The 13,808-nt window shown below is 37.9% G+C and overlaps 1 protein-coding gene across 4 annotated transcripts in view; it reads left to right on the plus strand.

Annotated features, from left to right (window-relative positions):
• The first annotated feature begins 4,080 nt into the window (after positions 1-4,080).
• stat6 (signal transducer and activator of transcription 6, interleukin-4 induced) overlaps positions 4,081-13,808 on the plus strand; it is a 47,921-nt gene continuing 38,193 nt past the window's right edge. For 3 of the 4 annotated variants that reach the window (XM_066671157.1, XM_066671153.1, XM_066671156.1), the window contains exons 1-5: positions 4,081-4,294; positions 11,296-11,444; positions 13,016-13,160; positions 13,401-13,484; positions 13,619-13,805. In XM_066671157.1, coding sequence (XP_066527254.1) covers positions 11,314-11,444; positions 13,016-13,160; positions 13,401-13,484; positions 13,619-13,805 — 547 coding nt within the window. In that variant the 5' untranslated portion in view covers positions 4,081-4,294; positions 11,296-11,313. The remainder of the gene's footprint in view (positions 4,295-11,295; positions 11,445-13,015; positions 13,161-13,400; positions 13,485-13,618; positions 13,806-13,808) is intronic. The other variant, XM_066671154.1, reaches the window with a different exon arrangement.

Genomic DNA, 13,808 nt, shown 5'->3' on the forward strand with positions numbered 1-13,808 from the left:
TATTTGGTCTTGGCTACTGAGCCTCTGGGTAAATCAGAATCATTTTAATAGCCAAGTATGAAGGGGTCTATACAGGAATGCAAATTACACGGTGAAATAGTGAACAAATGACCCACATACAGCCAACCAGTGAAAAAATGGCTGGAGGTAAAATATTTTCGACACAATGACTTTTCAATAGATGAGTACATATAGGAATTGTGAGACAATGCTATTATGCAACTTTCCATTTGTTCAGCTTCTATTTGACCATTTGGATTTCTGGACAGGGGCTCAATCTGGATTACAGGATGGCTTATATAGATTGCTTTGTCATATATATATAATGTGTGTGTGCTAATTATCGGCTAATCTTTTTACCTGTGTCTGTAGTTTAAAAGGAAAAAAATGAGATTCCACAGAATATTTTTTCTACGGTGGAATAGATTCATCCAAACTGAAATGCAAAATACATCTTTTTTTTTCACAGTATTTTCCATACCATGTAACCGCTGACATTTGCATTGTTAGCGATAACTTTTATCCAACATATTTCCATGACAAAGACCATAGCAATATGTCCTTCAAGTTTTGAATGAATAGTACCTCAAAAAGAGGCTTATCACAGTGATGAAAACCAGAAAAGTCACACATAGTTCAGCTCCACTCTTAGCTTTAGCTGTGTAACACACTGAGGTCCAGTCTTTTGGCTTCACCTCTGTGCATAGCTGCTCTTGTCTCTGGCGCTCCATTGTCCTGTCTAGCCTTGATACTGACAAGGTTGACATCAGAGGAGAGCCCTGACACTGGGTGAGTTAGGGCTGCCAGCTGGTAGCAATCAAGTCTATTTTGAAGTCAGGGACACAAGGACCCCCAGGGCCAAAGCTGTAACTAGCCCAACCTGTAGCCCCCTCTCCCCTGAACGTTACCCAGTCCTGCAGTATTGGTTCCAGATGTGCTCACCCCTCGGTATAAGGACTTTACCTAAGAGGACCCTGAAATAATCACAGCTTCACCAGCTCTTGTGAAGGGCCTAAAGAATGCAGGGTTAACTTCAGCAATATAAATAATCTTAATTCTGCACACTTCTGCGGCTTGGTAGCTTGGTACTTCTGTGGCTAGGGTCAGCTAGCTTCTGTGTTTTCATGAATATATCTTTCAGCAAATTGTTGCAGTTGTAAACATGTATTTCACTGTATTTGCAAGTTAAGATTTCTTGACTTTGATGTATATAAATGGGTCCTTTGCTCTTGAAACCGTCACAGAGCATGAAGGTAGGCTAGAATTCCCAAAGTATCTCAAACATCAATAACTGCAAGAAAAAAAAAATTATAAGAAATGACAGAAATGGAAAAGCATTCTTAGGTTTGAACAGAACCGAACAAGATTTATTGGCAAGTAGTGAACATTTGTATTGGCTATTTCAATATTAAATATTGAATATCTGAAAGGCAGATCATTTTTTCACTGGGCGTTAGACATGAACACACCCTGGAGAGGGTAACATCCAAACACTACTGCTAAAAATAATTAGAATAAAATTAAAATTGTAAATTTTTATTTTTTTGTTATGGCAGCCATAAAATGTTTAATGCTTAACGACCTGAAACATTCTGATATTTACCAACAGAATCGTTTTTATCTTGGGAGGCCTGTCAGACCCTATCAGTGGGAGACTGATCAGGTAAAGCACTGGTTTTGTTTAGGTTTGAGTGGGACATGAAAACAATCCCTTGAAGCTCACACTGAATTCTGCTGACCTATTGCAACAGCCCATACACGCAGGCCAAACTCATCACAGTTCAGTCAGGAAATGGACTGTGATCCGAGGAATGCCCTCACACGGACCCCTTCAACCTGCCACCCCCCGGCCACCGCATTTCACTCACATCAATATTTATAGACAAGAAGAAATGACTCATTTCTGAGCACTGCACAAAAAAATGAAAAAAAAAAATCATCTCTCTTCATTTTTGTTGATTTTCAGTTACTGCATCATTTAAACACAGCATCTGTCATTTATTTTGTTTGAAAACATAATGATAAATGGACAAATTGGAATGTCTTTTAAGTGATTTAGGCGCAGTCCTTTACAAATACAAGTCCAAACACTTAGATCATGATTAGTGTAATTCACATCTCAGACTGAAGCGCCACACTACATCCGTAAGAGTTCTTGGGCTACACTCCAAATGTTAGAGTCGCCTACAGCTGTAATAATTCCCTCTGTATAAAAGTATCTGCTAAAAAACATACATGTAAATGTAGATATGACCTAAGAAGCCATGCAAGTGTGCTTCTTTTTAACTTACTTGTGACGTCATAAAGTCACGTTCATTCAACAATATGCTTCAAAAAAAGCCGCTGAGGCCTGAACATTGAGAAAGGTTCACTCCATCAACGAAACCTTGAGCTCTTAAAGCTTTTAGCCGTTTCCCCAGTCCTGACCACTCTTCACACATGGTTGACTGATGCCCTCTTTTGGTAAAGACTGTTTATTGCAACTAGTCTCCAACACTACAGACCACGTTTGTATTTGGGAATTGCACCATTTGATTAATAAATCAGTTGTTGGTTAATGCCAAACATAAGACCGACTCGGGGTTTTTTGAACTGGACTGAGGTTTTAGGGCAGTTTTAGTGGATTAGGTCAGCGAAAGAGAGGAGAAACAAGAGACACGGGAAAAGAGCAAAGAACACAGAAAAATAACAGAAATTGTGGGAGTGGTGGTGGTGGGGTGTAGAATAATAAAATAGAAAGGAAAGAAGGAGACTATGCAGAAAAGGCAGAGAGGAAGGATTCGGGGACAGAGAGGAGGAAAAATATGAGCACAGCATAACACCCTGCAGTAAAAAGACAGCAAAACAATGAGAGAGGAAATAGATAAAAGGAGAAAGGTGATAGGAAGAACAGGGAGAGCGAGTTGGGAGAAAAAAATGGAAGTAGAGAAAAAAGAGCAAGAAGATAGGAAGAACAGTCAGAAAAGAAAAAAGCAGACAACGGGAAAGAGACAGAGAAAGAGGGAGAGGGTGGAGACTCTGGACGTCATTTTAGCTCTCATTGGCACCATTTCCAGTAAGAGGCCTGGTTTTGAAACATTTCCGGGTGTTTGACTCTCTCTCTCTCTCTCTCTCTCTCTCTCTCTCTCTCTCTCCCACACACACACACACATAGTGATCACCTTTACACTCACAGTCAAATATACACTCACACCCCAATGCAAAAGGGTTTCCCTGCTGTAAAATAAATAAACAATTGTATGTTAATAAATGTTGTTCCTTCAGAGAGAACGTCATAAAGGAGCCCAGTGCTTTAACAAGTGACACGTGACTGATTCTAGAGGCTTGTGCTAAAGTTTGTGCTGTAAACTCACAAAAATTGCACAAATTACACTGATTTTTTTTTTCCACCTGCGTGAAATTAAATTGTCTACATGCAGAGATGTAAGTTCGGTAACATGCTCATTGTCAAATTAAATATTTGGATGCAAATTATTTCATTGCATGCAACCCTTTGATGTAAAAAATTACGTAAATTCAAATAGTCGTTTTTAAGCGTACATTAGTGCTAGCCATCAACGCCAGCTTTTGTGAGACAAATCCATTCCAGTTAATCTATTTTCAGCAATTTTATTATGAAACCATATTGATAATTTTCATTTAAAGGCTTTACTTGAGTACTTTCAATTTAAAAAATTATTTAAAGGCATAAAAATACGAGCAGCGCTCGACGATAATTTTTGCTACAGTCTTTCATTGTTCGGGAAATTTCACAAAGTGGAAATGTAAGTATGTGTTACAAGGCGGTTATAGTGGTTTAGATCAGAGAGAGAGAGAGAGAGAGAGGGTGGGGGAGAAGGGCGAGAAAGATAAATGTAAAGGCCGATTTATGCTTCTGCGTTGACTCGACGCAAACTTCGGTTGACGGTTGCTTTTCGAAGTGCTCGCGCTCCCGTAACGGCTGGAGCACTAGCAACTGCTGCATCGTTTAATGTGGAATGGAATATTCTAGAAGGACACGCTCCCCACCTGTTTCCCTCTTAACTTTTTTGCCGCAGACTTAGTGCAAATAAAACAAACAAAACACAAAAACGTGTCCAAACTTAGCGACCAAATGAAAAGCTGAAAGTCCTTATGTTGTTGAGGCTTCACCGAGACTCAACGCTGGAAGGTGCTGTAGATCACCAAAGAGCGCAGAAAAGTGAAAGTACAGCCGAGCTGGGAAGGGAAAGAAAACACACACACACACACACACACGGAAGGCGGACAAGCGTATTTCTCTTTCCATGTGAATAAGAGCTGGCGTCGAAGAGAGGTACGTCTATTTTTAAACGTTTTTCTCCTTTCTGGTTTTTTATTAACCGTCTGTTTTTTTTGCCAGTTTCACACGGCGAGATAAAAAGTCTTTTATAGTGAGAGTTGTTGGACTAGGCCACTGTACTGACGTACATCTGCCACAGTTGATTTGACCAAGAGTGAGAAGAACACACTGCTGGCTAAAGTGGGTTTGTCTATATAGCTAGTTAAATTGTAAAAACTCTTAACCGTTTTCACACGAAACATTGATTTACTGTTTCGTGTCACTTGTCACTCGACGTTTAAACGACGTTATAATTAAGGCCTACTAGAATCGACTCGTTTCCAAGTCACAAACCGAAGCCTAAATATTTTTTTGAAAAATATCTGAAGTAAAATTGTTGCTGTTACGTTGCGCTCAACGTTAAATAACCGTTATTGCAGGACTGTTAATGTTGTAAATGTTACAGTTCAGCTACGTGATTATAAAGTTGACCAGTTTGTGGTTATAAAGTGTAAGCAGTTTTCTTTAAAGCTAGACTCTTGACAGTTCTGAAAATACACAACCTGAGGAACAGTTGAAGGGTTTGTTCTGATACACACTGCAGACTTGTTCTGTTTTTTTAATACGTTGTTGGGAGTAGGCCTCACAAACATTAATGACATTTCATTATCAGTAGCATATTTATTAAAACTGAGCTTTTAATAACATGAAATTACACAAGGACATTCCATATTCAAATGCATGTATTTAAATAAAACCCTTATTGTTACAAATGGACAAAGAATATGAAATTCTTTAAAGAAACTGGCAGGCTGAGTTCAGGCCGTTTCTAGTTTCTGTTCCCCTTAGATGTGTATGTTCTGCCTGTTTTTCTTTGGCATTGGCATTCTCCGGTAGGCCTTCCACAAACGCTTTATATTAGCCACATTCAATGTAAAAGTATTATACAAACTGTCAGCATTTAAACAATATTTTTTGTGAGGCCTTTGATATGTTGGCGGTCATTGTATTGACATACTAACAGGGCTTTGGAGTTGAGTCACCAGATCAAGTCAATGCTGTCACATTTGCCAAACTAATGGCATTAGTCATATCTTTGTTATAATATTATTGCCTATTACTTTTTTTTGTCAGTAAACATGCCCTTAGAATGTCTTAATTATAGTAGTAGTAACAGTATTGTAATAATATTTTAACCTAGTTGAATTATTATTGTTGTTTTATTGCCTGTGTTTTTCTTTCATAATTGCCTTTACCTGAAATGACCGAGTGAGAATATGGCTGCACCCAAACTGCACACTGCCAGACTAAACACAGTGTCCCATTAAAGACTCGAGTGTAGTATGTATTGTATGGTTGAATGTGGTTTTGCACACAACCAGTGTTTAGACATTTGCAGTGATGAAACACTGCGGTTAAAAAAAAGCATGTTCAATATTCATGACACAGAATGCTGGCATTGAGTCATGAAAAAATAACCTGTAATATTCATGAGACTAGTGGAAACAGTCATGATACTGAAACAAGATCCCATATACATGCAGTATTTTTATTTTCCTATCATGCAGAATCAGAGTTATGTTTATTTCTTGCAGTAATTAGCCATTCTCTCTTCAAATATTCGGAATGACTTACAAATTTACAGGATCTTATTGTTGTCATTTTTTCTTCATTTTTGCACATACCTTTGAAACCCAGTGAAAGTTAGCAATCGTGTAATATTATTTGCAATAGTAGTCTGTAAAAATAATGTGTAAACCAATTTGGATGCACATATTTGTGAATATGTCAGCAGAAAGCTTATGATATTAATTGGTTGTACATATTTAACAGCACCAAACTCTGAGCTATCATATACAAAATAGCTATGGCACAGAAAGTTTTTTTTAGAGTTTTATTTAGACCAATGGCAGACAGGCCTGTAGATTTAACCAGTGCACACAACACTGTAGCAGTCTGTTTTAAATTGAGATAAACTAACACTAATTGATACTGAATATATTGGGAAAAAATCATATTGCAAATGTATTTTCAGTTTTACTGTGCATTTAAGCATTGAGAAATAACCCTGCTATACCTTTGCTAATTTGATTCTAACCACAAGGGTTTTTAAAAATAACCATTTAGTACCAGTGTAAACAATTTGCTAGAATGCCTCAGGTATTGCGAAACAGACAAATTTCCGTTTGCCAGCACATTGGCACATCGAGCATAAGTGAGGCAGCATATTTTTGCTGTAATTCTTGTTCTTATTTTTAAAAATATTTGAATTTAGAAATTTAAAATTAGCAGCTGCTGATTGTTTCATAATGAATGGACCAATAATACTGAGTATTTATTTTATATTATTGATTTTTTTAAGCATTAAGGACATTCACTTAGTTTTCTGGAAAGAATGCATTAGATTGGAACACAGCAAGTGACTTAAATTTAAATGTAAGGGCCTGGCAGAATGGCACCCTGTAGGGTCAGTCTTCATTTCTGTTTACCATCTCTAATACTGAACAATTTTGTCAGTTTTATTAGAACAGTATTTCATTAGAACAGAAGTGCTGTATTCTGGTAATGACCAAGCAAAGGCCTTTCCTTTGATTTCTGTAGTGTACTGTGAGATAGTACTAAGTATTTTAAAGAAATGTGGTTGCAGAGAACACTTCCCTTTCCTTGTGAGTCCCCAGCCGTGTGGAGTGGAGCTTCCCTCTATGACTGGCTCTGAGACACACCCTCCCGTGTTTTGGTTTTTGAAGAGCTGCACACAATACTGCCATGTCATGGAGCTGGTGCAGATCAAGCGGTATGGTGATATGGTGTAGTTAGAACGAAATTAGACGCGTATCTTTGGTATACCATTCAAAAGTCTGGAACTGATGTGTTCAATAATATGTCTTTTATTTTCTCTCACTCTCTCGCTCTCTCTCTCTGGGTGGGCAGGATGTAGAGCCAGCCATTCTAAAGGTGCATTCACACTGAAAACAATGAGAACAAATTGTTTTTCATTTACTAGGGAAATGAGTAAAACAGAGCATTTAGAAGTAATTAAGCAGAGCAATATGAAGGAGTTCATATCGGCTAAATTTTATCCAGACGAGCAGTGAATTACCAGAAGGAATACCATTCACATACTAGGTTTTCACTGCCTGCAAAACATGCACATGGGCTTGCTTTGATTCCCAATTTGTTTACTTGCATTGATCAATCCAGGCTTAAAACAAGTGGTGACTAATTTAATGTGTTGAGCACCTGTCACACGTGCTGTAACCCAGAAATTTCGCCTTTCTCCAGTTTGACCTGAGGAGCTGCATGTGTGAAAGCATACACCCATATCATTTGTCCCAGACATTACGCAGACTTTATCCTGCCATTCCACTAGTACAAAGCTCAGATAATATGAGAAGCATGTGCTACCTATATCCTCTCGTGTTTATAGCACTAAGTGATTAGGAAAACCTATCCATGGGTTGAAGTGGCATAATGTTTTTGGTGTGGGCACCATATTGGGGGTGTCTGGTTTCAGAGCACAGCCAATATGTAAACATACGTGAAAGAGATAAATTCATCCCATACACCGCTCTTCTTCATGGGCTGGAAAGAGTCTTACAGCACTCAAAATCACGGGCGCCCACCTCCACTTTATGTCAGGGTAAAGGATCCCACAGTGTAGCATAACGAAGAGAAAAGGACTGTTAAAATCTGTTAGCCACAGACTTACACAGATGGTCAGAGCTCTGTTTACAAACATGACGTGTATAAATGGGTCAGGGATTCATGCATTTATTTCTTTTATTTTTTCAACCAAATAAGAACTACAAGTCTTCAAACAATAAAACTATAAAAATCACAGTTTTTAGTTGTTTGTTTGATGGATAGGTCCTCAATGTAGTGGCTACTCTACACTGTGACATCAGCTGCAACCCATGGATATGAAATAAATTTTGTACCAAAATATCTAAATGCAGTGTCTACTATGGTGTGGAAATACTGCATTTGAGGGGAAAACTGTTGTGAGTTTTACTCACTGTTCGAACTACATCCATATAAAAAATAAGTCCATATTACCCACCAATGGAGCAGGAATAGAGCAATATCCTGATCTGACTTCATACTTTTTCAAACTTTGGAGGTCTATTTATTGTCTAAAAACCTCCAAAACGCTGTTTTTCTGCCATGAGCAGAGACGAAAAGCCTAGCATGCGGACCAATTTACCCATTTTAAAACAGTGGGGCTTTTTTTAATTTGACCCCGACAGTCAAACTGGAGGTAAAAGGGTGCCAGAAATGTCAGAGTATTTCTTTGATTGTAACTGTGAGACATTTTTTATGTAAAACGAGTGAATTATCCTAATTGAACCAATACTTTGAACCAATACCTGTTCGAGGTAAGGAACCTCACTGCACTAAAAATTGATTGAATAATTCGTAATGGAGTTAATAATGAAATATTCACACTGCGTGTTAGGATTGTTTTGGTTTCAGACATCTTTTGGATAATTAAACATGCACCGGGTCAAATTGACTCGGGAAAACCATTGCTGTTCCTGACAAATGAACATAACAGAGGTTTAAGAGAAGAATATTACATATATATTACATTTTGAGAAGACAACGGTGTTTTGAGGAAACGCTGCTTTTTTCAAAACTTGAAAACCTGCTCAGCAGTGCCATTTCCTTTTAGACCTTGTACAAGAAAAATAATCGAAACATTTTCAAATCTTAATAGAAAATATTCAAAACTCGTACATTCTCGCAAAATGTTTTTGTCTTCCTGATTATTGCCATGATAGGAACAGACCCTATCTCTGATTGGCTGGGATTTTTACATAAATTTTCCAAAATTTTTGCATTAAGCGGATGCGAAACCTGAGAAAGGTTTGCGGAGTTGAGTGCGAAAACAATATGTGTTTCAAGCATGGAAAGTGCTGTTGGGTAGATTTTAAGGTTTGAAATGAACCAGAGAGTATTGCTTGTATGATTTCTAAAAGGAAATGGCACTGATGAGAAAGTTTTTAAGTTTTGAACTAAACCTATGTTTACTCAGAGCACCATTCGCCTGTTAAATCGAAACATACTTTTATCAAATGAAAAAATGAAATCCATAGAGCTAGCTGAGGGGTAGAATTGTAGATTTCCTTAAATTGACAGAAAATGTGGTCACAATATAAGGCTGACACTTGGGACATAAATGCTGTAAATTGTAAACTACAGAGTAATATTCAAAAGTATTTTTGATGTCTAACATGTAATTTTTAAATCCGCCTCAACGTTTTATTTTATATGTACATTGACAATCATTGACAAGCCGTGACTTACTTTTTACCTAAGGTTTACATTAAGAGCCTTTTTTAAAATAGCTTCAAATGTACAGTGAACTGGAAAAAGTGTTTCTAAGCTCTTCTAGAAAATTAGTCAGGCCTTAACACTGCCACATTTATTTCTTTGTAGCAGGGCTCTAATGATACTTTTCTTTTTATTGGAAAAGGAAGCTGCAGATTAGCAATGACAAAGCCTTCACTAGTCTTAAGCCTGTCATGGCTGATGGTTTTAAATAGAATCACAACTAAGACAGGATTTCCAGCCTGTATTAATTTCTGACAAGACTTCAGTTTCGTCTTGTCCTACAGCTCAACACTTTTTGCTAGCAAGCTAGCATACTAAGGAGCTAGCATGACAAGTCTAAGTAGCTCCACTCTAGATTCTACAACAAGTGCACCGTTTATTTCAAAACCTCTGAGATGCACCATCTATTGTAGTGTGTGTGTATGTGTGTATGTGTGTGTGTGTGTGTGTGTGTGTGTGTGTGTTTGTGTGTGTGTGTGTGTGTGTGTTTTCTCCTTATGTTAGCTGGAGATAAAGCTGACAGGATGTACAGGGTACTCTTTCTCACCCAAAACAAAAGTTAGACCACCTCCCCCAACCTTGTTCCTGTTCTTCAACAATAAATGAAAAACAATAAGACCACTCACTCTTGACTTTTTCCTGAAACACTTTTGAATGTATAATGTGTGTGTAAATAACAGAAAGACTGCAAAGCGTGCCCCAATGAAGAGGTGTATAGCAGAATTATCAAGTTCTTTATTTTCTTTTATTTATTCTTTTTTTTCCTCTTTGGTCAAATGTTGTACAATAACACTGTAGATGTTTAAATCAATACAGCTATTCTGGGCTTAAATTTAGCACATCATCACTGTTGGAAACGCTTATATTACCAAAGTACATTTCTTCATATGTTTACGTAAATTTGTTTTTGTATGTAGGCCTAACTTGTATTATTATTTGGTATTCATATATACGCGCACACATACATTTTTTACTTTGACCTATTATTTTTGTTGTTGTTTGATTGATTGATTAATTGATTGATTATTTGTTTATCAGCACTATACCCTCACCGTATTTTTCTCATTTTTCCTATACCTTTCCCCTTCTCAAATACACATATTACACTCATCTGTAGGTTTGATGTCCCTTGGTCTTATGATGTTGTGAATAGGCGATATGTAAACTCATAACGTCTACCTGTACATAAAGCATAATTCATTATGGTATTTGAATTATATTGGTACTAGCAGAAATTAGCTTAAAGAATGTTGGTATGAAACAGACAAGTCTTTCAGACTAGTATTTGATTGTGTGTATATATGTATTTGTTTGTTATTTTTTAATTATAGTCCAGAAAAGCTAGTGTATTTATGATGCAATGCCAGTGTTTTTTCTTCTGCGTTTGTAATGTATGAAAACATTTGTACAATGCTGTATTTAATCCCAAGTTCTGCATTTTATAATTAGGGCTAAAACTTCTGAATCATTCTCTCAGAATTCTCTCAAAGCAAACGATTTCCAATATATTTGTGTTGCGAAGTTGTTAAGTTAATACTAAGTCAGTATGACTAGAGGTCTAGACTTGACTGCTGCAGGAATCTGTAGGCTTTCATTTGGTTTTAAGCTGCTTCGGTCATTTCAAGACTCAGGGTGTCTCTCTGTGCATTTCTTCGACCATCGTGTGTGTTGTTTTTTGTCAGTTTCAGTTTTGTCCTGCCATGGCGCTGTGGATGCAGATTTCCCAGCAGCTTCCACAACTGTCCAATCAGACACTGAGCGAGCTCTACCCAGATGCCTTCCCCATCGATGTCCGGCACTACTTGGCCAACTGGATCGAGGAACAAAAATGGTATACTGTGTCCAGTGTACACTACATTTCCAGATATTGGTAGACATTTAAAAAGGAGTGAATTCAGCAAATGAAGGTGCATGCATTGTGTACACAGATGATCAACAGTGCAAATATTCTGGACTATCGTTACCAAGACAAACCCAAAAATGAAATTAAATGGGATGCCCTTAAGCAGCCTCACATGAGTCTCAGGGTGGTATAAAACCCCTGTGCAGGGGGCTGTGGCACAACAAAACTGGTTTCTGGAGTAACGGATCAATACCATGTACCAAAATAATGAGCTGGAGATATCTGTACTTTGTCGCTAAATTGGCTGAATGGTCTTGTGGCTGAATGCAGTCAAATTCACACAGAAATGTCCCAACTAGCTCCATATAGGGGTGGCTTCCCAGCCTTGTCCTGGACTACACACCATTTTGAAATGTGATTTTTTTTTTTTTCAATTAAAAGCAGCACTGCAACCCTGAAATGGAGAAGCGGAAAAGAAAATGAGATAAGATGAGAATTAAAAGCAGGATAGAATCCAGGACTAGGCTTAATCTCCATCTGCAAATTTCCGCTAGTGTAAAGCCTTTCCAAAACTGTGTGTGGGAGAGCTGGTGTCCATATTTTTTCAGATAGACAGTGAATGTATTATAGAGTTATGTTATTGTTATTGGAATTATTTTAGCTCACAATTCATGAAAATATTCACAAGATATAAAGATTATCTGGTGTTTTCAAATAAATATCAAACACTTGGGGCTTTATATGACAGAGAAACATCTGAGGATATTCTTGCAGGAGGATAATCATTAAAACAAGTGCTGACCAGATCACTACGCTGGACCACAGAGCACTCTTTCTTATTGCATGCATTTTGTCCATTCTATGCTATGTTTTTCTTTGTTGCTCTACTGCATCTGTTGCCTAATGCTTCTATACATTTCTAGTAAATGTGCAAAAACTAAATGTACACGAGGAGTGCTGCACACCACCCTTTACTGTAACATTAGGGAGACACAGTAACTTCAGAATCATTTTAGTATTTAAAAACACTCTTTACAAACTCTAAATACTTATAAATCAGTTACTGTGTAAAGGTCAGGGGCTATTTTTAATTTCCAAAACAGCCATTAAGTACAAGCAATTCTGGGAGATTAGATATTTTCTAACGGTGGAGGTTATGTAAGAAAATCAAAGCCAAATTAGAATATGCACGTTTCCAAAAAAAGAAAGAAAGAAATAGAGAAAAAGTCATACTCCAGCATGCAAGGCTTGGTCAACCACTAAAATTCCACATCAGGTTCTCATTAAAAAAACAGCCCTTTGATCTTTTAGAGCCCAGAAGAAATTTAAGTTCCACTCCCACTTCAGACCTGCTTTTCACATGATGATGTAAAATAAATCACTTGTAATAAACGATGGTTTTGACTGGAAATAGAAAGGAATTGATTGTTTGTGCAGGGACAGATATGTACATGAAAAATATTGACACGTTTTTTATATTGTTATATCCTTATTACACACTGTACTGTGGCTGAAGGTTCAGATTCAGAGTTTATTGTGTGTGCGTGTCTGTGTCTCAGGGAGGACTTTGACCTGGAAAACGTGGAGCAGGAGGCTGCGGCCCGGAGGCTGGTGGATCGGATGCTGGAGCTCCTGAATGAAGTAGCCTACAATAACCCCAATGTAGTGGAGAAGGTCAAACTCCAGCACATCAGCAGGAGAATGGTACTTGTCACTGTCATCAGATTCTTTACATTATACCTATAAACAAGGACTTGGATGTGAAACACATTCGTAATTCGTTATTTTTTTAAATATATAAATAAATGTGTGATTATCTTTATTAAGAGTTGTGCTGTTGAAGTTACGGTTTCACCCCTTCTTTTGTAAAAATAACCAGCCTTTCTTCTTGTCGGACTGTGAAGAGGGACATGATGCAGTCTAACCTGCTGAACTACTTTTCAGAGTTTGTTTCAGACCCAGCCGCTGCAGCTGGTGAGGACAGTGAGGGACATTCTAAGGAAAGAGAGACATCTGCTCAGACACGCGGTAAGCCAATCAGCTTCCTCCCAGCATGCACTGGGAGCGGTTATCAGTTAGTACTCAGACTCAACCTGAGGTGTGCCTCTGTTAAATTCAATCAGACTAAAGACTGATGGTGAACTCTCACTTGATTTCTTCAGCAATTGCCACCCTTTGCACAAATGCCAGTCCCCGTTAATGGCACCTCACAACCTCCCCAAGAGACCAGAAATCATGATGTTGATAGCCTGGTTATCAAGGTGATGGAGACCCAACACTGCCGCCACCAAATGCACCAGCTTCAGGAGGAGCTCAACTGGGAGAAACAAGAGGCAGAGCCCATGCAAGGTA

Source organism: Hoplias malabaricus, chromosome 5 (genome assembly GCF_029633855.1).
Source record: "Hoplias malabaricus isolate fHopMal1 chromosome 5, fHopMal1.hap1, whole genome shotgun sequence".
In the NCBI taxonomy this organism is placed as follows: Eukaryota; Metazoa; Chordata; class Actinopteri; order Characiformes; family Erythrinidae; genus Hoplias; species Hoplias malabaricus.